This window comes from Frieseomelitta varia, unplaced genomic scaffold (genome assembly GCF_011392965.1).
Source record: "Frieseomelitta varia isolate USP_RPSP 00005682 unplaced genomic scaffold, Fvar_1.2 scaffold_547, whole genome shotgun sequence".
NCBI lineage: Eukaryota > Metazoa > Arthropoda > Insecta > Hymenoptera > Apidae > Frieseomelitta > Frieseomelitta varia.
In genome coordinates this window covers 624-25,442 of record NW_025110309.1, presented here as the reverse complement: position 1 = coordinate 25,442, position 24,819 = coordinate 624, and the positions used below count along the sequence as shown (strand labels likewise).

Sequence of the window (24,819 nt, the reverse complement as noted above, 5' to 3'; positions counted from 1 at the left end):
TCCTCGACCGTGTGGAGAAACTCGGCAAATAAAATTCATATTAAGGGAGAAACATGGCAACGTGAGACACAAAAGGATCCTCGGACTTTCTAAAACGGACTTTCTAGCGAAATATACTCGAAGAGATAAGAAGCGCTACCTGAATACTATAAATAACACACTCGGGAACAAAGAGGGCAATTTTGTGCTATTTGCGAGCCATCAAACTGCAGGCCCATTGAATAAATGTCGAATTGGTATCGTAAACGAATTGTTCTTCGATTCGCCTTCGATTCAATGGAGACACTAGAAGAATTGACCTGGATCGTTTGAAATTTTGAAGGTCAAAATTTTTTCTTCTTTGGAACTGTCTCTATCTTCTCACCGTGAAGAAAAGAATTTTCCAAGATACCACAAGTCGCAACCTAACAGCTCTTTTGCAAAATGGCAAAAAGAATTATTTTCATTTAATACGTCGACGCGTGCGTGCTAACAGCGACTTTATCGTTATCGACACGTGGATGTACATTTCGAATAATGTTAACAATTGATTTTATCATTCGATTATTTAAACTCACACTGATGTCACAACTACGATAGATAAATCAAATTAGTTTTGTGAAATTTAATTCCAGAACCATAAAGTCGCTGTTAACACGCACGCGTCAGCAGCAATTTTAAATGATTGAGAAACTTTTTTGCCACTTTCCAAAAAAAAACTATTAGCTTGCGACCTAACTATGGTTTCCTGGAAAAGTTTTACTTTCGTAATGAGTAAAGACGCGTGAGTTCTAACAGCGACTTTATCGTTACCGACACGTGGATGTATATTTCGAATAATGTTAACAATTGATTTTATCATTCGATTATTTAGACTCACACTGATGTCACAACTACGATAGATAAATTAAATTAGTTTTGTGAAACTTAATTCCAGAACCATAAAGTCGCTGTTAACACGCACGCGTCAGCAGCAATTTTAAATGACTGAGAAACTTTTTTGCCACTTTCCAAAAAAAACTATTAGCTTGCGACCTAATTATGGTTTCCTGGAAAAGTTTTACTTTCGTAATGAGTAAAAACGCGTGAGTTCTAACAGCGACTTTATCGTTACCGACATGTGGATGTATATTTCGAATAATGTTAACAATTGATTTTATCATTCGATTATTTAGACTCACACTGATGTCACAACTGTGATAGATAAATCAAATTAGTTTTGTGAAATTTAATTCCAGAACCATAAAGTCGCTGTTAACACGCACGAGTCAGCAGCAATTTTAAATGATTGAGAAACCTTTTTGCCACTTTTCAAAAAAAACTATTAGCTTGCGACCTAACTGTGGTTTCCTGGAAAAGTTTTACTTTCGTAATGAGTAAAGACGCGTGAGTTCTAACAGCGACTTTATGGACGCGTAAGTGTAACGTTTATATGTTTCTATATAATATTAACAGTTAGCTTTATCATTTGATCATTTAGACGCACACTGACGCTACAACTCTGATAAATCAAATGTTAACGAAGCCTCCGCGTTTTTTAAATGATAAAGAAACTTTTTCGCCACTTTTCAAGAGATAATTGCTTATCTACGGTTAGATATATCTTAGAAATATTTTACCTTCGCGATGAACAGAATGCAATGCAAAAAGAGAAAAAAAATTTTGACTCGGACATATTCGTCAATTCGTGAAACGAACCAGAGTAAAGTGTTGCAGTGAGAAAAATTTAGAAGGGTGGTCCAATTTAATCGGGGGCCACTTGAATATCTTTCCAAATTGCGACGATGTAAAAAAGTATCTTTTGTCGAGAAGACCAACAACTAGGAATTTTCAAGGTCACTGATGTCTTTCTTATCTCACACAACTGTACATTCTTTTATCGTATCATGCAGCTGCTAAAAAAAAAGGAACACGAAAAGTTCCGATATGAGCGTTAAAGAGCATGACCTTGAAAATTTCAGTGTCACGCGTAAATTCACCTGTGCATCGGGATCGCTGGCCTTAGCAAATAAAAATATTCACGCTTCTATTCACGTGAATATAACATATATTGATAAATCTGGGAGGATAATACCTTTCGTACTCGTATTCGGGTTAAGGGCGAAGAAACGAGAGGAACGAGAGAAAAAGTAGCTACACGGTGACGAGCGAATCCCGGCCGTTGACTTTTGCTCGCTGAAATTTAAATATACACAGCGAGGCCGGCGGTGAGGGAGAGAGATTTCAATTAAAACATTCGGGTGGTTTCTCTGTTTAGAAAGCGAGAGGCCAAGGGGGTGAGAAACGAGCCCTTAAATCGCCACGGACTTTAAATACAATTGTCGAGAGAATTCGTCGAGTAGAGAGAGAGGAACGAGCCGTGGACGAGGACAGGGGGACGGAGAGGTGGGAGAGAGTGGTTGTACGGAACAGAGGAAACGATTTTTGCGGGAGAAGACCGATAAGTTTCCCTCGTGACCCACCACGATAATAATACCGTTCTCTGCTTTAAGCTTCCTTTTGAATAACCTGTAGGTCACCGTATAAAAAGGAAACTTGTTGCGTTTACTGATTGTATACGTATCTATATAGCGAGAGAGAGAGAGAGAGAGAGAGAGAGAGAGAGAAAAGGGGGAGAAAGAGGGAGCGAGGAAGAGAAAGCGAAAGACACACACACACACATACATAAACACAGACGTACATACGTACGTACGTACGTACGTATGGATCGGTAAGTCGTTGGAACGGGGGGGTTGGAAAACTTTTTGCGGGATTTGACGAGAAACTTTCTCCGTCTCTGTTCTCCGACCTAACCTCTTCTCGCCACTGTGAATTTCGCCAGACAAGAGCGAAAAAAGTGTATATATTTCGCGCGAATGTGACACGATGCGACGAAGGGAAGAGAAAAAAAGAAAAAAAAAAAAAAAGAAAAGGAAAGAAAAAAAGAAAAAAGAAAAAAGAAAAAAGAAACAGCGAGAAGAGGATGTGTATACGTGCGTACGTGCGTGTAATAAAAGCGAAACGCATGAAAGAGAGGGGTGGGGGAGGAGGGGCAGCATGGCGCATGCGCGGCCCTGTTCCACGGGTGCCTCGTTACCGTTGGTCGCGCGATCTAATTAAAATTACTTGGCGATAGTTAGCCACGATAGCATCGGTCTATTTAGCGAGTGCCGAGTTAACTCGATAATTTGTGTTTTCGGCTGAGTGCCGATCGTTAAAGCATCTGGTTCGGCGGTAGGAGGAGGAAAGAGGGGCGGGTGGAGGGGGAGGGGGAACTGTTTCGACGATGAATGGAATTGAGCCGGGGCAGACTGAATCTCAATGTAGCTCTATCGTCTCGCACTTGTTGCAACGCGTCGCGCACCCCAAGCAGAAAGATAGGATCGACCCACTTCTATAACTCGGCTTTCTGATATACGGCCATGGACGAAGAAGAGAAGAGAAAACGAGAGAGAGAGAGAGAGAGAGATAGGGAGAATCAAGCTCGAAACATCCGTCAGGGATTTATGATAAAGATTGGCAGCGGGGGTTGGAAAACGAAGATCACGGCTGTTAAACGACGCTGAATCTTTGATCTGAGTATTTCTCCCTTTGTACACATCTCCTCGTCCTTCTCCCACCCCCCTTCGGTGGGCATGATTACGTCGGAACAATACCATCGCGCAACAAATTTTTCTATCGTTCTATCTCTCGTATAATTTTTAACTTTAGCTGCGCTGGCAAGTGATTGCGGACCGTAACGAGTGACCAAACCGTACAGGGTAATTCGTCGCTTTCTTTTTGAACTCGTCGCGGTACGATCACTGAGAAGTAATAAATTTATTATTTGTTTTGCCCATTTTGTTCTACTTAAATATATAATTTTAGTTATAGTAACATGTTATGCTATAAGTTATGTAGAACATGTTATAACATGACCCATGTTATGCCTAATATAATCTATATTCCAATTAAATATTAAATTGACATTTAGTGTGCTTATTGTTAAATTATATTGCAGATTAAAGCTGTATTAACTTTCAAATGAAATAAAATTTTCTACAGTGTCGGAAAACGACATTACTTGTAGGTATCCTTCACCACTTGCGCTGGCAACTGATTGCGGACCATAACGAGTGACCAAACCGTAATTCGTCGTTCTCTTTTTGAACTCGTCGATACGATATCACTGGATAAAAATTATTGAAAAGTAATAAATTTATTATTTGTTTTGCCTGAGTTATATTTCAATATAACTTGAAATTAGTATATCGAAATTATTTTCTCAGCACTGGGAATATATTCTACCTTAATACTGATAATAACAATATTTAGAAACGTTCAGAATCTCGAACAGAATCTCTTTTCCCTGGAAATCACATTTTTCAACACAGTTCTATTAAAACGCTTTAACCCATTGCGCTGGCAACTGATTGCGGACCATAACGAGTGACCAAGCCGTACACGATAATTCGTCGCTTTCTTTTTGAACTCGTCGCGGTACGATAGAGATCATTGAGAATTAATAAATTTGTTACTTGTTCTGCCTATTCTATTCAAATACACAGAAAACTGAGGAAATATTGCAATTTTGGGACAAAAAGTTATTAACGCGCGTCATTCCAACGCACGAGGTTAATACGAGTGATTACGAATTAAAAGGCAATTCCTCCGATCGAGTTTTTTTTTTTTTTTTTTTTTTTTTTACCTCACGAGTTCCGTTTCACCGAGAGATATTCGTCGGCCGACGAGACTCGACAAACGATCGACGAACGGTTCTCGAACCCTCGCAGCTTTTTATCGAGGGACCTTGAGAGAAGGCCCACCCTCGCCCCCTTTTTTTCTGGTATCGGTGGCACAGCCTCGCGATACGTTACGTGGCTGATAGCCGCGTAAATTGCAACCGCATATCACGCCGCTGTACGTTCGTTCGTTCGTTCGTTCGTTCGTTCGTTCGACGGTCTACTTTACGCTCCGACGACCGAACAGAAATCGATTTCTCGCCCACGGAGAGAGCCTGACTCCACGGTATCCGCGTAGATACCGGATGGAACAGGTCAGAACAGCTCGCCACCGCTCGGTCCTTCTCCCCCCTCTGACCAAAACCGCCGATCCTTCTTCTCTCCTCCCTCTCTCTCTCTCTCTCTCTTTGTTTCGTTTCTTCCAAACCGAACCGCCAGAGTCCTTCTTTCCCTTTTCTCGTTATTTCCACTTTTACCACGAAACGAGAAGACCCCCCGCCCCGCCGCCGCCCACCACCCATCCCCATCCCTGATTTACACGTTACGATCTTCGTCCCATCCGCGTCCCTCCGCGTGCAACGTTTTTCTTTCGAATTTTCAAACGTTTCTCACCCTAACCGCCCAACCGTCTTCCTCCGTCTTCTTCCGTTTTCTCGCCAGGATTCATTATATTTTTACAAGTTTCCACCCTATCGGCGTGTCACGCATCGTTTGCGTTCACCATCGGGGCGCCGCGGCATGGAATTACCGGTTCGGTACGCCACGGCGTAGCGCGCGTTCGGTTCGGGGCCTCGCCTTATCGATCTCTTCGCCGTTCAACCGATGGATTGATACGCGGAGAAGAGGCAAGCACCGTGTCTCAGTCGTGGAAGCTGGGTCGCGATCCTTTCCCTCTCGCCTGTTTTTTTTTTTTTCCTCTCTCAGCTATCCGTAAGCCCGACACACACACACACACACACACACCGTCCCAGCGTCCATTCCAGCACGAAACGAACGCAACGCGTCACCTCCCCCCCGTTATCGCCGGTTGGTCGATCGTTTCCGCGACCGATCGGTCGTGCGTATCGTCTCTCTGTTGGATCGCGGCGGCTAAGTAGACGGACAGATAGGTGGGTAGGTAGGTAGGTAGGTAGGTAGGTAGGTAGGTAGGTAGGTAGGTAGGTAGGTAGGTAGGTTGGTAGGTAGGTGGGTAGATGGGTAGGTAGGTAGGTAGGTAGGTAGGTAGGTAGATATCCCGCTTTCTCTCGTGCGCGCGAGTTAACTCCTCGGGTCGTCCGAAGCTCGCGGTCGGTCGGTCGGTCGGTGGCGTGGCGTAGCGTGGCATAGCGTGATATAGCGTGGCATAGCGTGGCGTGCAGCTATGTATTTACACCAGGGTAGCTTCGCTCTCTCTCTCCTCTCTTCTGCCCACGGTGTCCTCTCTTGGCCGTGGTGTGGTCACCTTTCTCGATCTCCTCTCGCTCCTTGCTCGCCCTCGTCCTCCATCCTGCTCGCGCCTCTCTCTTTCTCTCTCTCTCTCTCTCTCTCCGTTTCGCTCGACCCTCGTCGAGCTATCTAGTACGTAGGGCCAAAGTAGAGTCGCGTTCTCGCCCTTCCAACGCTTCCACCACCACCCTCGCGATATCCGTCGTCCCTCTTTATCCGATGCTCGCTCCTCGATCGAGGGGGGGGGAGGTTCTCTCCCTAGCGTTCTCCTTCTCTGACGGGGTGTATGTAGGGTGGCTCGCCGGCACAGGGCGAGAGAACACCGGGAGAACGGAACACGGCGGCCAAGAGAGAGGAGAGCAAAGGCAAGGGGAGATATCGGGAGACAGGGAGACAGAGAGAGAGTGCACGCAAGGCGAACACAGCGAGAGAGGAAAGCGAGGGTTGCGCGCGGACCACCGAACGACCGACCGACCGACCGACCGACCAACCGACCGACCGACGGACGGACAAACGGATGGACGGACGGACGAACGGACGGACGGATGAACGAGCAAGCGAGCAGAGCGGTGGTCTCGCGGGGGGGGGGGGGCGAAAGGGGGGTTAGGAGACAGCTGCAGGCCATGCGAGGGTCCGTCGACCAGGCCTGGCCGTTTACCGCGGAATACACAGCCCGAGCGAGAGAAACCGGAGGCGGGAGAAAGAGACGGGGTGATTACCGGTGGAAACGGGGGAGAGCGAGACACGACCTACTTCGCCGTTCCCCGCGACTCTCGTCGCCGCTCCCCTCACCCCCCCTCAACCCCTCGTCCATCGACGCTCCTCCAACCCCCTAGCCGATCCACAAGACCTCGCGCGCGCGGCCACGTTACTCTCCCTTCCTTCCCTCTCTCACTCTCTCTCTCTCTCGGGCGCGCGCGCGCGCGCGACAATCCCTCGAGCGACCCTTGCCGCGCGCGTATATCGCCGCCAAGCTCTCACTCTCTCACTCTCGCCCCCTTCGTTCATCGCCGTCGCCCTTTTCTCTTCGTTACCCTTCCACCCCTCTCTGTCCCTCCTTCGCGCGCCGCTCCGCTAGATTCCCTATTTTCTTCTCTGTCTATCTCGAATTCTGCGTGCCTGTGTGTGTGTGTATGCGTGTGTACGTGTATGTGTGTGTGTGTGTGTCGGCGTCTCTCCAGCTTGCTTCTCGCTTCTCGCGACCCGTAGAGCTCGGTATCTCTCCCCCCCCCCTCTCCCCCCGTCCCGACCCTTCCCCTGCTGTCCCTTTCCATCGCGTGCAAACGACTGGTTTACCCTCTCGCAACCGCCTCATCCCTCTCGCCGTAGGATACCTCCGCCATCCGGCGACGGACCCGAACCCTTGGCGCCCCTTTGCTCTTAGCCGCGGATACGAAAGCCGCGGCGTATATATATATATGTGTATATATATATATACATACATGGGGGCGAACGAGCGAACGAGCGAGCGAGCGAACGAACGGACCGACCAACGCTTCACGCTATAGCGTTGCCAGAGAGCTCTACCTAGCTTGGAGCAGCTACGGCCAAGTTCCCCGTAACTCGTGCTCCGGTAAATTTCCACGGAGACCCTCCCCTTCCCCCGCTCACCATCCAAACACACCTATGCACCGCGGCTCTTCCTTTTCCCTCTGCACCGTTTTGCTACAAACGCGCTTTCCCTCTTTATCTCGTATCTTCTTCTTCTTCTTCTTCTTCTTCTTCTTCTTCGTCGTCGTCGTCGTCTTCGTCTTTTTCTCCTTCTCTCGGGGTGGTTTCTAGTTTCTCGTATTTTGCCTTTGATCGTTCGTTCACTCTCGCCACCCCCTTTTTTCCTCCTCGCCGTCGTTCGGCTCCCGCATCGTCGGCCAGCCGGCTCTAACCAGGATTTCCACTTGGCTGCCGATTACGTGTGGGCAGAGGGACGCGATACGCGATGGCAGAGATATACTCGCACGGGCACGAGGTAACAACGGCGTGGGCGCTCCGACGTATATATACACCCCGGGAACGCACGGGGGTGGCCGGGCTATCGATTTTTCCCTTTTCAACCGAAAAAGCGAAATTTTCGAAAAAAATCCTCCCTCTGAAAAGTTCGCGCGAGGAAACAGGAAAAGAGAGATCTCTCTCTCTCTCTCTCTCTGTCTTCCTCTTTTTCTTTCTTCTCTTCTTTCCTTTTTTTCTCATCCGGGCAAACATCGAGGCGAGAGCCTGGTTTCTCTGAATGACCGCCGCAACAGGGTAGCGATGTATCTTCCACGTAGCAAGAGAGAGACAGACAGAGAGAGAGAGAAAGAGAGAGAGAGAGAGAGAGAGAGTTTCGCCAGTAGTGAAACCGATTCGAAAGTTTTCAAGAACAGCCCCAACAAAGTTTGCGAAAGTATGCGGGGTAGCCGGCGATACACGGCGCCGTGAAAGAAGGAAGAAGGATACAGCGGTTGAGGGGCGAGTGGGGGAGGGTGAGAGGAAGTAAGAAAGTTGCGAGCAAGGAAACCGGGATTATGCGCCGTCGTAATTAATACGATTTTCATGAATCAGTGACAGGCGCGCGAAAATTGAAAAGCATCGGGACGCGTGTTAATCGAGAGAAAGAGAGAGAGAGTGTAGAAACATCTCCGAGATGTGGCACGTGTATTCTCTCTCTCTCTCTCTCTCTCTCTCGTTCAGGACCGAAACGAAGCACAATGAGAATAACGAAAGAAGAAAAAAAATACCGCAAACACAGTAACAGAGAAACACGCGAGGACACGAGAGAGGGAAAAAGAAGAATCGTTTTACGAGGGGCTGGCAGAGAGAGAGAGAGAGAGACAGACAGACAGACAGAGACAGAGAGAAATAGAGAGAGAGGGTGGTAGGTCGGTATTGAACGTACGGGAACGCGATGGAAAATCCACGTGGAGGCCGCGAGGAGCGAGAGGGAGCGCGAGAGAGAGTCGACAGACGAAAGAGAGACATCGGGAGATACATTTATGAATTGCCCCATTCACGGAATGCGAATTCTCGCTCGGCAAACTTTAGGGGTCAACGGGTCGGGAACTGTTAGGTAGTTCTCCCATTGCTCTCGTACATGCGCTCTCCCTCTCGCCGACCCTCCCCCCCCCCTCCCGCGTTTCACTCCTACCCTGCTACATATTTCTCTCTCTCCCTTTCTGCGCGTCCCACCCGCGCGTGTTTCTCTCCGTCGCTCGTTCGCCTCGCGTGGTTCTCGATACACACGCGGTCGTCGGGCGTATCGGCGACGCTTTTTTAACCGTTAAACGCAAGCAAGTTGAAGAAGAAAAAACTCTCGTCCAACTTTTCGTCTCCATCGTCTCGGCGGTCGTCCGTCTTTACTTTCTCCCCTTTCCGCTGTGATGGTTTCTAGCATTGTGGCAGCCACTTTCGCGGGGCCGCGGATTCGAAGCGACCGCCGACCCCTCGGCGTCGTGGGGGGGGTGCGAGTTTATCACGCGCTACGAGATCTCTTACGGTTGCAGCGGATGATCGACGAGATGGAAGGGAGAGGAAGAGAGAAAGGGAGAAACCGAGAGTAGGGATAATCGTCGTTCAGAAGTCGCAGACTGTTTGCCCCGACCAGGCAACCAGAGAGAGTTAGAGTTTGAAAGAGCGGCGAGACAGAGAGACAAAGCGAGAGAGAAAAAGAGAAAGAGAGAGGGAGTGCAGCAGGCATTATTCACTTTGCGGGAGTCGCTTCACCGCGGGCGTAATAATTTTCTTTTTTATGAATGAACTTCACTCTCCGTGCTCTTTCTTCTTTAGTTAACTCTCTCTATCTTTCTCTCTCTCTCTCTCTTTTTCTCTTTTCGTTTTCCTTTCTCTATTTCTCTCGCCCGCTCGTTTCTCCGGCTGCTCCCGGTAGCTTCGGCGCCGAGTGTACGCGACATCGGGCATTCGTCTTCGTCAAAGCTCCCCCCACCCCTCAAGTTTCTTGCATCCAGTCTCTTTGGATTTTCCATTGAGGAAAAAGCCGCGGTCGATCGACCGGCTTTTCGCCTTATCATCCACCAACGGTTGTTTAATCCGTCCGTCCAGCGTCCAACGTAAATAACGTTTCTCGGTCGAGAGAACGGACCTTATCTTTAAAGGGTTCCCGCCCCCTCGTTGCCTCGTCGAACTACCTACCGAATCTCGTCCATTATGCACGCGCTACGTCTTGATTAATTGCGCGAAGCGTAATTCGTTGCAACGTGAAATTTCCAACGATCATCAAACGTGCAACAACGCTAAATGAGCTCCGTGTCGCGGAGTGTCTTCGAGACTCAACGGCCGCGCAGCTAAATTCAAGCCCCTCTGTGGGCCGAATTTTTATGGCAACGGTAAACTCAACAAACACGTCGATCTATAAATACGGATTGACGATGAATTTTTTCGATGGAATCTCAACGATTTTATTTATTACAACGAATATGTTATGCATACGTTTGCATTTCAAGCATTTTATTTTCGAAATGCCTCTGCATTTTCGTCTGATAATGATTATAAATTCGTCGTCGTTAAAAAAAAGAAAAACTAATGACAAGATGGCTCCCTTAGCTTCTATTTGCATGCAATTTGCAAACTTGCTACATTTACTTTGATATATCTGAGGCTGGAATTGGCAACCGTTACCGAGAATGTTATTGGTCACTAACGAGACATCATACCTATTTTTTCTTAATAAAAAAAAAAAAAAAAACGTCGAAATATAAGAAAAAGCTGGTTTCATTAGCATTAAATTATTTATTTCAGTAGGAAATGATTCTTGGACCATCTTATATAACAAGACGTACACCTCACGGAAAGAAGTTAAATTATTTAATTAAACATCGATTAATTATTTAATTAAACATAATACATATGTGACTCGTGACTAAAGTTACATATAGGGGTACATGACGCGCAGATTAAATTTTTCGCCCCCCCCGATACGGTTGATCGATCCCAGGTTCCCCGAGAGACGCGAGCTTCCAACCAATTTCAACTGACGAAAATTGCGCGGATCCACGCACTCGGGATAATTGTATAGTAAAAGAAGGAGACAATCTGAATTGGATTAACAAGTGCGTCGTAAACGAGACGAATCGTTCCATCGACGACATGTAAAAATGTCCCCAGACTCGAGGAATTCGTTCGGCGACGTTACGACTTTTAACCACGTGCGCTGGCAACTGATTGCGGACCATAACGAGCGACCAAAACCGCACACAATAATTCGTCGCTTTCTTTTCGAACTTTCGTCGGTATACCATTGGGTAAAAATGATTGACAAGTGATAAATTTATTATTTGTTTTGCCTGAGTTATATTTCGATATACTTGAAATTAGTACATTGAAATTATTTTCTCAGCACTGGGAATATATTTTACCTTGATACTAATAAGAGTAATGTTTAGAAACGTTCAGAATCTCTTTTCCCTGGAAATCACATTTTTGAACACAGTTCTATTAAAACGCTTTAACCCATTGCGCTGGCAACTGATTGCGGACCATAACGAGCGACCAAATCGTATACAATAATTCGTCGCTTTCTTTTCGAACTTTCGTCGGTATATCACTGGATAAAAATTATTGAGTAGTAATAAATTTATTTTTTATTTTGCCTAGGTTACATTTAAATATACTTAAACCTATAAAAATGTTGCAATTTTGGGACAAAAAATTGTCGACGTATGTGACACATCATTCCAGCGCAAGAATTAAGATTAATCCATTGCGCTGGCAGCTGATTGCGGACCATAACGAGTGACCGAAGCGTATAAAACAATTCGTCGCTTTCTTTTTGAACTCGTCGGTGCGATATCATTGGATAAAAATTATTGAGAAGTAACAAACTTATTGTTTGTTTCGCTTATTTTGTTTTACTTGAAACTGAGAAAATATTACAATTTTGGAACAAAAAATTCTCGACATAAGTGGCATATCATTTCAGCGCAAGAATTAAGATTAACCCATTGCGCTGGCAACTGATTGCGGACCATAACGAGTGACCGAACTGTATAAAACAATTCGTCGCATTCTTTTTGAACTCGTCGGTGCGATATCATTGGATAAAAACTATCGAAAAGTAATAAACTTATTATTTGTTTCGCCTACTTTGTTTTACTTGAAATTGAAAAAAATATTACAATTTTGGAACGAAAAATTCTCGACACGAGTGGCACGTCATTTCAGCGCAAGAATTAAGATTAACCCATTGCGCTGGCAACTGATTGCGGACCATAACGAGTGACCGAACCGTATAAAACAATTCGTCGCTTTCTTTTTGAACTCGTCGGTGCGATATCATTGGACAAAAATTATCGAAAAGTAACAAACTTATTATTTGTTTCGCCTACTTTGTTTTACTTGAAATTGAAAAAAATATTACAATTTTGGAACGAAAAATTCTCGACGTGAGTGGCACGTCATTTCAGCGCAAGAATTAAGATTAACCCATTGCGCTGGCAACTGATTGCGGACCATAACGAGTGACCGAACCGTATAAAACAATTCGTCGCTTTCTTTTTGAACTCATTGGATATCATTTCAGCGCAAGAGGTTACGGGTTCGAGCGGCGAGTGGAAGACGAATCGAATTAATCTCGGACGAGTTTTCACTGTTCATCGTCGTGACTCTCTCGTTTATATTCGACGCGCGAATCGTTGATTACGACAACAGAAAAACACCTGTGACAGACTACCGTGGTAGAAGCCGGTGTTCTGCAAACGTAGGTTCGCCCATACAGTAATTATCTTTTTCTCTCTCGCACGAGCGATTTGGCCCACATCAGGAATCTCTTTTATTTCTCACGGTCGATCGCTTGAACAGCGATCGGTCGATCGTCTCTCTCTTTCTCTCCCATGTTTCAGAGTATTCTTTCCATCTCTCTGCTATCGATATATATATATATATATATATACACACGTGCTCGACGAGTGGCTCGATTCGAACGCGCTCTGACGAATTATTATTAATCGTACCCCCGTGGCCCAGTCCCGGAAACTGTACAACCGATATCCATTACACGCCCTGTTGGCTCTTGGTTCGTTCTCGCTTCACCCCTTCCAACTAAAATCCGTCATATCAATAATCAAATCTCGTAATAGAACGCGAAAACGAATCGCCGCTGCGATCGTCCATCGGTGATATGACTATCCACTCGACGTGCAAAGTCATAAATCGTTTTCCTTTTCTGTTTCTTACAGCCGGGCAAGGTTGTCCGACTCGACGTCGTTTCGAGAAACGAAAAGAGCCGCGCTAAGACCCTAATTGCTTGTCTAGTTACCAAGACGAATACACACAAACTCTGACAAATGATCAATGGTAGTAAAAACAGACATTAAGAAAAGACGGGGCCCACTGGAATATTAACAGCCCCTAAACATTAACGGTATGCCTAATTACTGTGTACTTGCGGACGGACAATGGCCAAGGCCATACCGATTGTACTCCAAAGGAAAAGGGACTTGTTTACCGTTCGACGGCCAATGACGTACGTATCAGCGTCGAAGAGCCGAGGACACAGTTCCTCGAAGAAACTAAGCGGCCCGCGGGACTAAGCGGACGAGGGAATCAACTATCGGTTTATCCGAACACGGATTATCGGAACCTCCCTTTCTCTCTCTCTCTCTCTTTCCTTCTGTACCCTTCAGTATGCCTCTACCTACCTTATTATCGAACGCCGGGCTTTTACGACGCTTCTTTCGGTCGAGGGCCAGCTTAAGTCACGTTCGGGTCGGCTTCTCTCCAGTCCACGGTCTATGTTCTATAGATAGCTGCGCGCCAACTAACCTGGGAAACCTCGGCAGTTTTCCCATCCGCAGTCGATTTTCTCAGTAAGTCGATCCGCGAAATCTGCAGTTTCGCCGACGATTTTTATTTTTTTTTTTTTGTTCTTCTTCTTCTTCTTCTTCTTCTTCTTTTTCGTTTTATTTTACGGTGAGAGACTACAGAATTATCATAAATTATCGTCACTGATTCAATTTTATTAAATTCATTTTCCACTAGTATGACACTTTTTTCTAAATAGTGTATTCCGGTGCTAAATCAGGTGCGCAAGTATGTATATAATGTATCGATATAGTACAACTTCTCGAGCAGCAAACAGAAAAGCTACAGAACTGTCTCGGACGATCCAATTTATTAAATTCATTTCCATTAATACATTTCTAAATGTGAATCTGTTAAATTCATTGTCTGCTAGTATAATAGACTGGTATGCTCGATGTTTCGACTAATTAATCTATACACCCTCTCGAGCAAAAAGAGAAAAAACTACAGAATTATTATGAGTTACGTGTCATCGCTGTCACGTGACAAAAAATTCATCTCCTAGCGGTACAATACTTTTCTAAATATTAAGTATGAATTTATCCTTACTAAAAGTAACACCTTTTTAAATAAATTGACATGTTCGACGTTTCGACTAATTAATCTATACACCCTCTCGAGCAAAAAAAAGAAAAAACTACAGAATTATTACGAGTTACGTGTCATCGCTGTCACGTGACAAACAAACTCATCTCCTAGCGGTACAATACTTTTCTAAATATTAAGTATGAATTTATCCTTACTAAAAGTAACACCTTTTTAAATAAACTGACATGTTCGACGTTTCGACTAATTAATCTATACACCCTCTCGAGCAAAAAAAGAAAAAACTACAGAATTATTACGAGTTACGTGTCATCGCTGTCACGTGACAAACAAATTCATCTCCTAGCGGTACAATACTTTTCTAAATATTAAGTATGAATTTATCCTTACGAAAAGTAACACCTTTTTAAATAAATTGGCGTGTTTCGACTAATTAATCTATACACCCTCTCGAGCAAAAAGAGAAAAAACTAGAGAATTATTACGAGTTACGTGTCATCGCTGTCACGTGACAAACAAATTCATCTCCTAGCGGTACAATACTTGTCTAAGTATTAAGTATTAAGTATGAATTTATCCCTACTAAAAGTAACGCTTTTCTAAATAAATTGGTATTGGTACAATACTTCTCCAAATAGATCGGTCTACCCGACGTTTCGGCTAACTGCAAGTCGAACGTGCGAGTTGTACATTTCTACACCTTCTCGACACGAAAAAGAAGGGCAAACAAGAAGGACAGTGCGTAGAATGTACCCAGTTTCGTACATTCATCGCGACGTGTAAAATCGATAAGGAGGGCGAACGAGGGTTGAACGGAAGGTTATTCCATTTTAACAGAGTGAAAACACTTTCACTGGTTTGCGCGGTAAAGAGGAGCGCGCGGGGTGGGGCAAGGTGGGGGGCGGGGGGGGGGGGGGGGGGGGGGGGGGGGGGCGGGGGGGGGGAGGGAGGGAGGGGAAGAGAGAATACATATGGATACGGCAAAGTTATACGAGACTTTGAACTTCTCGTACAGGGTTCCGGGTTTCTGGAGCTTGTAAAGTTCGCCGGGGACTTTGCCGCGTAACTTTCCAACGCGGAGGAATAAATCGAAGAAGAAGCGCGCGGCGGAATGTCAAAGTCGCGGTCGTTTCAGCCGGCTGTTTAAGCGTTATCGCTGTTGCTGGATGCGAGAGAGCCGCCAGAGTGAAACTCGAGCTCTCGTTCCTGTTAACCCCGATAACCGGTTGCTTCTTCCTGAAGGGGGGGGGGGGGGGGCGGGAAAAAAAAACGCGGATTGTCGATGCGCCATGCGTCGATCGTAGATTTGACGATCGAAGGAAATAACGTCGCCTCGTCACGGGCATGTGTACGTATCGAGGGAAGAAAGATCAGTAAACGAAAAGAAAGAAAGAAAAAAGGGAGAGGAAAACTGAATTTTCCAGCCAAGGGCAAGATCCTCATTGCCTCTGCCGGTCGCGAGAAAAATAATCCAGGCCATTTTCTCCGCTCTCGTTCGGTGCGCGCGTGTCTTTTTCGCGGAACGATCGCGACCGTTACGTCCGGGGATCGGCGAACAGCGAGCATGTCACGTAGCGTGCGTGCGTGCGTGCGTGCGTGCGTGCGTGCGCTCGCACGCACACCGAGAGACACTCTGTTAAATCTTTCATTCCCTCTCTCTCTCTCTTTCTCTCACTCTCTCACTCTATACAGCGCTAACATCCTTCCGCGAAAGGCCGAGCCGCGGGAGAAGCAGGTGAAAATTAATTGCACGGGTTACCGGCTCGAGTAGCGAAGGAGCACACGGGTTTGCCTCGGTGACGGTGTTGTCTGTGCGCGCCGCGCAAAGTGCGCCTCGCCGCGTACCCGAGAGGACGTGTCGATCGATTTTGCCCCCCTTCTCCTCCCTTGAACCGTCCGACCATCCGTTCGTCCGTCCGTCCGTCCGTCTGTTCGTCCATCCGTCCTCCTCCTCCTCCTCATCCTCCTTCTCGTCCACCTCCTCCTCCTCCTCCTCCACCACCGCGCCCGCGGCCCCCTCCTCCCGCGCCGACTATACCGCTGCCTCTCGCCGCTCCTCACTCCTTTCTCTTTCACGCCTTCGTCCTTTCCCCTTTGCGCGACTCTCCGTTCGTTAATCGGCCGCCGTACGTCCGACCGCGTCGTCTCTCTCTCTCTCTCTCTCTCTATCTTTCTCTATCTTTCTCTATCTTTCTCTCTCTCTCTCTCTCTCTCTCTCTCTCTCTGTCGCGGCGAGCCACCGATATCGAGATCGATAAGGTGTATCCGGTGACGTCCGCGCGCCGCTGCTATCTTTTCGATCTCTCTCTCCGCGCGCTCGAAATATTTTCGTAACGCCGCGTTTCCTCGATAACGGTACAAAGGGGGAGAGAGAGAGAAAAAAAGGGGGAGAGAGCGAGAGCGAGAGACCGTTTCCTCGCTCGCCTTTTTCCCGTGCTACCAATTTCATCGATAAACATCGTGTGCGTAGTTTCGTTACACACGCGCGATTATTGTTCTTATATAGTTCTAGAAATCCGATCGCAAAGCATATGTACACGGCACGCGTATGCGTGAGACACAAAGTACAGGTGAAACGTGAAGCATATAAATTCGTTGCCAAGTTCGGTTTTTTTTCGTTTCTCCCTCTGTCGCTGGATTAGCGTCTTCTCTTTATTCCACCGAGGGCCGAGCGTCCTCCCCCTTCATCCTGCCGCCCCCCCCCAACACCCCCGTCGCCCTCCCCCGTCATCGTCATCGACGTTCGACTTTGATCGATCCTCGTCTACCCTCCTCCCCCCGCCGCAAACCGTCAGTCGTTTCGAACGGTTCGCCGCGCGTTACATAAAACGCGAACGCGCGTTTTTTTTTTTTTTTTTTTCCTCTAACCGGCGCGGCGCGCGTTCCCCTTTAACGTCCGCTCGCCGTTGCTACACACACAGACGGTGCGTGTACAAACGTGCACGAGGAGACTGCGCGCGCGCGCGTGCGAGCGCGATATATATTTCGGGGCACGATTATTTCTGGAACAAGAGGAAAATCCGCGGTATTCGTGGCACATTCCCTCCCCCCCTTTTGTTTTATTATCCGGAGAAGCAACGTTTACAGGTAACGCAACGCTTTACAGGTCGCGGAATCATCTTTGTGTGTTCTGCGTGGAGTCGAGTCCGAGTCGAGTCGAGTCGAGTCGAGTCGCGTCGCGGCCGTGTCAATTCGAGGCAAAGTGGGACTCGAAGAAGGCCAAAGCTGGCGTGGCGTGGCGTTGGAGCGCGAACGTGAGCGTGCACGGTCTCACGCGCGCGCACAAGCGCACGATAATTATCGCGGCAGGGTAGGGGCGCGCGCGATACTCGTTCGGCCGCGAAAAAGAAATCGACGTAGGTGCCCCGGTGCCGCGCCGGTGTGTCCGAGCGCGGCGTATTTACCACGGTAAATACGTCGCCAGAGGCACGGTAAATTTATCCGCGAATTACCACGGCGCGGCGTTCCTTCTTATACTGTGCTCGCGCAACTCTCTCTCTCTCTCTCTCTCTCTCTCTCATCTCTCTCTGACTCTCTCCCGACACTGCCGCCGTTGCTGCCGCTGCCGCCGCGTTCGCGTACGGATTTTAGGCCGTGCTCATAAATCCGGTTCTTCTCCCTAGGGGTCACGAGCTGCACGAAAGAGGGGTAGAGAAGGTCGGATTTAAGGGTTTTCGCTACGGGTTTGGGTAACTTTCTCACTCTCTCTCTTCGTCGTTCTATTAAACTCCTCTGCCTCGCGTTCCTCTCTTTTCCGCTATATATTTTAAAGCAAGACCAGCGAGATCCTAGAATCGCGGGAAATTAAACGGGCATTCGGGACACGGGCGAAAAAAATCGCGTCGCTCGTAAATTTCACGACGGCCAAGCGAGCAAGCGGCCAACCGTTCGCCTCGCCTCACCCCGCCCCGCCCCGGACCCATCCCGTCTCGTCCCGCCGCGTCCCGCCGCACCTCGTCGCGCCACACCGCGCCAAAGCGCCTCGTTCCCTCGCTACCGCCGCGAACAGTCGGCCGACCGGAAACTCGGACACGCCGAGTCTCCAAGACGGCAATCGCGCTCGCGCGTGTACACGCGCGAGAGATTCTATATACGTAGGCGACGTGCCACCGGTTCAAAGAAAAATAGAACCACCTCTCGTACATGTACCGTGTAAAATAAAAATCGTCGTCGTCGTGCATCGTGATTGCCGTGTCCGTAAGGAGGGAGTCTCACGACGACGTCTACGTCGACGACGACGACGACGACGACGGTTGAGAGAGAACCGGCAAGGGTCGCGGACTCGAAGAGGGGTTTTAGTGGATAAGGACGCGGAGGGGTGAAGAACGAGAGAAGCGCGGTTCGACAGCACACCGTCGCCCGATGGAAGGAACACACCGAGGGGGACGAAAGGAGGCGAGAGGGACGCGAACGCAAAGGGGCAGGCGGAAGGGCGGCAATGGAACGAGAGCCGAGGGTCGAGGGACGAGGGTCGGCAAGAGGGACTGAGAGGGGCGCAGGGGCTGGGAAGGAACGATAGGTAGCGTAGAGAAGAGCAAGAGCAAGAGCAAGAGCGTCTCGTCGGTAAGACGAGAGGTATGGTGTGGATGAAGCAAGACGCGAGACCGCGGCGGCATGGCAAAGCATGGCAATGGCATGGCAAGGGAAGACAAGGCACGGCACGGCATGGCATGGCATGGCATGGCATGGCATGGCATGGCAAGGCGCAAGCTGAGCTGCAGCGGAGCGAGGAGGGAGTCAAAGAGAGGACAGAGTGGGAGTAAGGGCCGAACGACGGGGTGAGGGACGAGTGGGGCGGTAGTGGGACGACAGGGTTGAAGGGGAAGGGGATAGAAGGGTGGGGGGCAGGGGATAGAGAAGACGACGTCCCAAGTCCGCAGAAAGCAGTTGAGCGTCGCGATCCGTCGCGAAAGCATCGTGCGTTGTCGGTTACTACGCACTCCCACTTTCGTCGCGCGCTCTGGTGTACAGCCGTGGTATACAGTGTGCACTTACACACCGAAACAGTTTACTGCGAACTGCAGAGTCGGATGGTCGGTTCGTTCGGCTGATCGGTGACGACGATCATCAACCACCTCCGTGTACGCAAGTTCGGTAGTGACGCGCTCTCTCCCTTAAAAGTACGAGACAGTCGTCAACCAGTGACGATAGACACCGGTGCACACACACCGGTGATTCAGTCGAGGTCGATCCACAGTCAGGTGAGGACCTCGCCGGTGTGCTATCGGGTTTTTTTTTTCTTCTTTTCGTTCGACCGCGCTCTGTTATCGAGCGAGATACACACCGCTCCGTTCCCGTGTCGGTGGGATAATTTCAAATCGAGCACGAGGCGCGCCTTCATTGTGCCGATCCGAGTGTAACGTAACGCGTCTGCTGTTGCTGCTGCTCGAGGAAATTGTTTCGAATTGTTGTTTTTTTTTTTTTTTTTTTGTTGTTTTTTCTCACGGACCATCGGCCGCGACGATCTTGTGCCACCCAGCTCAGAAAGTGAAAAGGAAGTGAATTGGAAAAAGTGAGTAGTGAGAATATTCGTCAGTGCCGAACGTACGAACGACCACGCTGTCGCGCACGATTTCACACGTACGGAGTGCTTCCAAATTCGTATCCAGCTTGAAGGTTTTTCTTTTTTCTTTTTTTTCTTTTTTTCTCTTCCCTTCCCCACCGCGAATGTTACTTTTTTCCGCAGTTACGTGTATAACTTCTTCCTTTCTTTCTTTCTTTCTTCTACGAATATATTTTTGTTTACACGCCCGAAAATTTCTCGGTTCTCTACTCGCGGCGAAAGAAACGCTGTACATGAGGGGACAAAGAGACGATCGAGAGAGATGATTCTCTCTCGCGTTTCCTTTCCGCGTTTAACCGTTTTTCTCGTGCTTTTTTTTCTTTCTCTCTCCCTCGTTCCGTTTCGTTCTCTTCTGGTCTCGTTTGGCTCGTTCTCCCCCGAAACGTTGTCACGAGCTTCACCGCGTCACCAAGCAAGCCTCGAGCGGTCTTGTGACGCGCGAGAAGGCGATCGATCGACGTTCACGTTCCAGATCGCGCCATCCGACTATATCGGGCCTGCGTGTGGACACGCGAGGAATTCCAATTGCTCGTCCGCGAGACAGTGGGCACAGAACACACACGGGAAAGACGCGACGTACGTGCTTCGACGAGGAAAGAAAGGAAAAAAAAAAAAGAAAGAAAGAAAGAAAAAGATAAAGAGAGAGTCGGGCGAGAGAACTCTCCGCTGTGTTTGCGGTGTGCGGCAGTTTGTGCTTCGCGTCCTTTTGTCCCGATTCGACGAACGCCGATGAGGTGCCTCGCCGACGGCGAGGAGGTGCTTCCGTGGAACTGTAACGACCTTGAACCGCGACAACAATAACAGAGACAATACTTTCGACATTCGACGACGATATCGACCGCGAATCGATCAGTACGCGGACACGTTCTTCGGTGGAAAGAAATCGGGAGAAAAATACGAGAGAGAGAAAGAACGATATCGGAGAGGAGAGATCCGTACGCCGTACCGTTGCCACGGCGTGTGGCAGCGATTCGTATCTCGCGCAGTAGTAAATAATACCGTGTGTAAACGTGGTTACGCCGGTCGGGGGAGGTCCTCCTCCGTGGAATAGCACATGCGCTCACAGAGAGTAATAAAGAACTTTTTTATGAATGAAACAACTCGGTCGGGCGGTTCCCCTCCTCGTCTGCCGCCCTCCCTTCTCCTTGCTTGTGGCAGCGCTCTACTCTCTTCTCTCTCTTTCTCTCTCCTTCGCTACTCGGTCGCGTATACTCTCTATCGTCGTCGACCAACCTCCTCTCTCTTTTGCTCCTCCGTTTCTTCGTTTCTCCGATTTGAAACGCCGCGTCCTCCTCGTCTCTCCGCACACGTTGGTGCGCTTCGGTACGTATGCACGTACGTACGTGTGCGTTGTGTGTATTTTGCTTTCGGTTCTTCGGTTCGCGGCCGCCGCGTCAGCCAATCGGCAGTCCGCGCGGGAAACGATATTATTGCCCCAGCCACGAGGAATAACCGAGGAATAGAAACGAGACGAGACGAGACGAGACGAGACGAGACAAGGCGAGAAAGACTGTGGCCCCCTCCGGGTGCGGGACAGAGACGCGGATAGAGACACACGCGATGTGTCGTGTTTCTCCCGAGGAAAGGTCGAGTCGGGCAGAATCGTCCCAGAGAGCACAGCAGTCGGATCAGTTTTCGACCGTCGCGTTTACAAGCGCGCGCTTCGTTGTTTTCTCCTCCCCCGTTCCCCCCCTTGTTCGTTATTCGCGCGGTCCCGTTCGCTCCTGTTTCATCTCCCTTTCTTTGTTTTTCCTTCTCTGTCGTCTGTCTTCCTCTCAGCGCGAACTAACTACGTATATAGGTTACGTGTTGCTTGTGCGTGCGCGTTCAGAGCTGTCGAGCCAGCGAGAATAGAGATAGAGACACTGCCAACGAGGGGAAAAAAAAAAAAAAAAAACAGGCACCGTGTCCCCCCTCCCCCGAACGCAACAATTCGACGAAAGAACCATGGCTTGTCAAGGACAAACGCCAAACACACCCGTTTCGATCGTCGGAAAAATCTTTCTCGTGAAAAATCTTCTCCCCTCTCTCTCTCTCCCTTTCTGTTTCTATTGACAAAATTCATCGTCGAGCGATTCCTCGTTCCAAGTTGGGTTCACGTTTTGGAAGCAACCGCGCGACGAATCGTGTGACGTGTGCCGTAAAAGTGCAGCGAAAACAATCGTTTACATTAATCTTCTCGTAATGTTTCGCAGGAGGAGCGTCATAGACCGTCGAAGATCGCGTCGTTGAAGGCGAAGCCAAGGTAGAAGCTCAGACGATCGGCGAGATCGTCACGACGACGGAGGACGGCTTGTACGAGAATCATTTCCGGGAAGAGGCGGACAACTGTCGCCTAGTCAGAATGAGGGGTGAATCAGCGCGGCCGGGCAAGCGGCCACTGCGAGCGTTGTCCGCTTCGGAGAAGATGGACGCGATACAGAGGGTCCACGAGGGTGAGAGCAAGGCGTCGGTGGCCCGTGACATCGGCGTGCCGGAGTCGACGTTGCGCGGCTGGTGCAAGTCCGAGCACAAGATCAGAGGGATGGCGAGGAACTCGTCGACGCCGGACAGCGAGGCCCACTCGCCAGCCTCGTCCTCCGGGGCGAACGTCGCGACCGGCAACTTGGCCGGTAGCTCGGCGAACTTGTCGAGCGAGGACGAGAGCCCGTGCGCGAAGAAGCCGAAATTAGATCAGCAGACGTCGGTGACATCGGCGAGCACGTCGTTCGTCAACGACGACCCGGACGCCGGCAAGCCGGACAAGCCGAAGATCGACTACGTTGGACTGATGACGAGCATGGCGGGAATGAGACCGGAGAACAGCTCGTTGCTTCTGCAGCAGCTCGGTCTACTATCGAGTGCCAGCGGCAGCCTGGCGAAGAATCTGTTGAGCATATCAACGCCGTTGTCGCACGCGAGCACCGTCGGCCTCGTGGAGAACGGGCTCCAGTACACGAAGAGCAACATGGTCGGTAACAGCGTGGCCGCGTGTGTCGCGAACGCGGCGAATAGTTTGGCAAGTGGCAATAAGAGGCACACCATCTCGGCGATCGCGCCGTCCCAGATCGACTCGATGGTCGCCAAGTCGTGCAGCACGCGGAAAAGCCTGCCACCTGCCGCCGAGGCACCGTCCACCCCGGTGCCCGCCTCGCCGAGGAAAACCAACGAGAGCAGCAGTAGCATGCAGAGATCGACGGCGAACAAGTCGGGCAAGAACGTGACGGCGGGCAACAATAATAAAAAGATGGACGAGGCGTTATGGATATGGCTGACGCAGCAGCAACAATTGCTCGGCCAGCAGTCAGCGAGCTTCAACCCGAGCATCAATCAACAGGACGGCTCGTGGTTCTGGCAGTGGTACAAGCAGTGCGGCTTCCCGCTGGTAACGCAGACGCCGGTAACGCAGACACCGGTAACGCAAACACCGGTAACGCAAACACCGGTAACGCAGGCACCGGTAACGCAGGCACCGGTAACGCAAGCACCGGTAACGCAAGCACCAGTAACGCAGTCACCGGTAACGCAGTCACCGGTCACGCAGACGCCGGTAACGCCCAGCCCGGTCCCCAAGAAATCGCCGAGCAGGGCACGAGCCATGCTCGACAACGTACTCTGCAACAACAACGAGAATGTGAAACGGTGCCTGAACATGGACAACGAGTCCACGGAGAACCACGAGTCGAACAGCGGCGACGCTGAGGAGGAAGTGCCGTGCAGCACCGAGGAAGCGATCGAGCACGGTGAGAAGTTCTTGAAGTGGTTGGACAAATGCTCCGAGCCGGCCGTCACTAGGCTCCAGATTATACAATTCAAATATCTGCTGGACAATCTGAAGGCACGTCGGAAGCAGTCGTCGCCCAACTCGAAACAAAGTAGAAAATAGGCACAAGCTGTGATGCTAAGTATATATCTTTAGGAAAGAGTGTGATTGCCTGTGTGTGTGTGTGTGTGTGTGTTTTAGCGAGTGCTTCGCTCACCACCAAACGAACAGCAGTTCGCGAAAGGTGGAAAAGGATAGATGAAATTGGACAGCGAAAAAGATAGAGTGCCAGAGAGAGAGAGAGAAAGAGAAAGAGAAGGAGAGAGAATGTGACGATCGGGCAAAGAAAAACGGAGACAGAGGAAAGAAAAAAAAAAAAGAAGAATGCGCGCGAGAGAAGTCGTCGTTGACTGTGTGTGCTTCTCGTTGTTGTTTCTTCTTCGAGTATTGTACGCGAAATACTCCGCGTCGCCGTCGTCACCGTTGTCGTCGAGATCTCCTCATTATCGAAAATTCCTCGCGTCCCGACAGAGACACGCGTTCATTATTTTTACACGCACTTATTTTCTCATCGTTTCGTTTCTTACCGATATTCATCCCCGATACTCGTATACCTCGTATTTCTTGTGTTTACGATTCGCGCGCGCGCGCATAATGTGTGCATCTGAGTCGAGAGGAAAGTACGAGCGGGGGAAATTATTTTACTCGCCCCCACCCACTGTTCGGTCCAACCTCGGGACCTCCTTTATTATTATTCAATTATTAACGAATCAACGTATTGATTCTACGTATAGTATAATTAAATTCGCGTTTGTGTTTTTCAATCACCTGCCTCTAATTAGGCACGTTCTTTATTCGTATTATTCGTATTCTTATAATTCGTTTTTTTTTATTATTCGTATTCATATTCGTATTCATATTCGTATTCATATTCGTATAATTCGTTTTTTATTCGTATTCTTCTTTTTTTTGCCCCTTCTCTTTTTATCGTATCATCTTATCATCGCTATCGGTTTTTTTTCCCCTGTAATTTTTGAGTTACCTTAGACATCATATATATATATATATATATATAT

At 48.8% G+C, this 24,819-nt stretch overlaps 1 protein-coding gene across 2 annotated transcripts; it reads left to right on the top strand.

Moving 5' to 3' along the window:
- Positions 1 to 19,338: 19,338 nt before the first annotated feature.
- LOC122533716 (protein distal antenna-like) lies at positions 19,339 to 24,007 on the top strand. Of its 2 annotated transcripts, none has more exons than XM_043663700.1 (2): positions 19,339 to 19,950; positions 22,197 to 24,007. In XM_043663700.1, exon 2 carries the CDS (start codon positions 22,346 to 22,348, stop codon positions 23,864 to 23,866), a length of 1,521 nt encoding a protein of 506 aa, XP_043519635.1. In that variant the 5' UTR covers positions 19,339 to 19,950; positions 22,197 to 22,345; the 3' UTR covers positions 23,867 to 24,007. The 2 variants fall into 2 exon arrangements, with proteins under 2 accessions (XP_043519635.1, XP_043519636.1); XM_043663701.1 differs by having other exon boundaries at positions 19,339 to 20,054.
- The last annotated feature ends 812 nt before the right edge of the window (positions 24,008 to 24,819 follow it).

Coding starts and splice junctions, on each gene's coding strand:
- LOC122533716 (XM_043663700.1), top strand. CDS start 22,346: ATGAGGGGTGAATCAGCGCGGCCGGGCAAGCGGCCACTGCGAGCGTTG.